The sequence below is a fragment of the Nicotiana tomentosiformis genome, chromosome 7 (genome assembly GCF_000390325.3).
Source record: "Nicotiana tomentosiformis chromosome 7, ASM39032v3, whole genome shotgun sequence".
NCBI classification, from domain to species: Eukaryota; Viridiplantae; Streptophyta; class Magnoliopsida; order Solanales; family Solanaceae; genus Nicotiana; species Nicotiana tomentosiformis.
Window position 1 is genome coordinate 39,828,452 of NC_090818.1, and position 1,118 is coordinate 39,829,569.

At 37.8% G+C, this 1,118-nt stretch overlaps 1 protein-coding gene across 1 annotated transcript; it reads left to right on the plus strand.

The window, feature by feature from the left end:
• Nucleotides 1–211: 211 nt before the first annotated feature.
• Nucleotides 212–652, plus strand: LOC117281838 (uncharacterized). The gene has a single exon (XM_033661682.1). The coding sequence runs from the start codon at nt 212–214 to the stop codon at nt 650–652; it is 441 nt and encodes a 146-aa protein (XP_033517573.1).
• The last annotated feature ends 466 nt before the right edge of the window (nt 653–1,118 follow it).

Genomic DNA, 1,118 nt, shown 5'->3' on the forward strand with positions numbered 1-1,118 from the left:
AAATAGAAAAACTCTTTTAACCTACAATAATCCAACACCCATATCTTTGTGGGGGTAAAAAGGAGATGTGACAAAATTACAAGGAGAAAATTTCCATAATTTCAGTATTTTCTTTCATGGTATAAGAGCAGATTTAGCTCGATCCATTCACAAATTTTCTCAGGTCTATATCATTTTCATTTAAATTATACATCCATATGTGGATTGAATCATGTTTGGTACAGAAGTTGCAACTGCTATTTCTGTTTCTGGATCCACAAGCAGTAGAGTAACTAATGACTCCAATCACCCTTATCACTTGCACTCTTCTGATACTCCAGGAATGGCGTTGGTGAAATCAACATTTGATGGAAAAGGATTCCCAAGATGGAAGAGATTTGTCCTCATTGCAATCTCAGCCAAAAACAAGCTTGGCTTCATCAATGGAACTTGTGATGAACCAATAATGGATGACAAGGATTATTTATTGTGGAACAGGTGCAATGACATGGTCAGCTCTTGGTTGCTCAATTTATTGACCAAAGAGATAGGTGACAATGTCATCTACTCAAGAACAACTAAGGATCTTTGGAGCAGCCTAGAACACAGATTTGGGCAATCAAGTGGAGCAAAGCTCTACCATCTGCAAAAGGAAATTTCAAAAACAATTTAGGGAAACAACAACATTTCAGGTTATTTCACTACTCTCAAGACACTATCGGATGAACTGGACTCCCTTAACTCATACTTAGGGTGCACTTGTGCATGTAACTGTGATGGTAAGAAGAAGATGGCTAAATTCATGGAAGACCAAAGGTTCATTCAATTCCTAATGGAGCTGAATGTTGCTTATTCACAAGCAAGAGGAAATATTCTCATGCTCAGTCCTATTCCTGGCATGGGTCAAACTTACTCCCTGTTGCTACAAGATGAGACCCAAAGGGAGATCTATATGAGCCCACGATATCTTATTGATGGAGATTCTTTCATGGTAGGAACACATAACAAATTCTCACAGAAAAACTACCAAGTGCAAAAAGGGTGGAATTCTCAACAAAAATCAGGAATCACACAATATAAATCCAAGCCAAAGAAGTCTAAGTTTAACCCTAATGTTACCTGTAGCCATTGCTCAAAGA

Coding starts and splice junctions, on each gene's coding strand:
- LOC117281838 (XM_033661682.1), top strand. CDS start 212: ATGTTTGGTACAGAAGTTGCAACTGCTATTTCTGTTTCTGGATCCACA.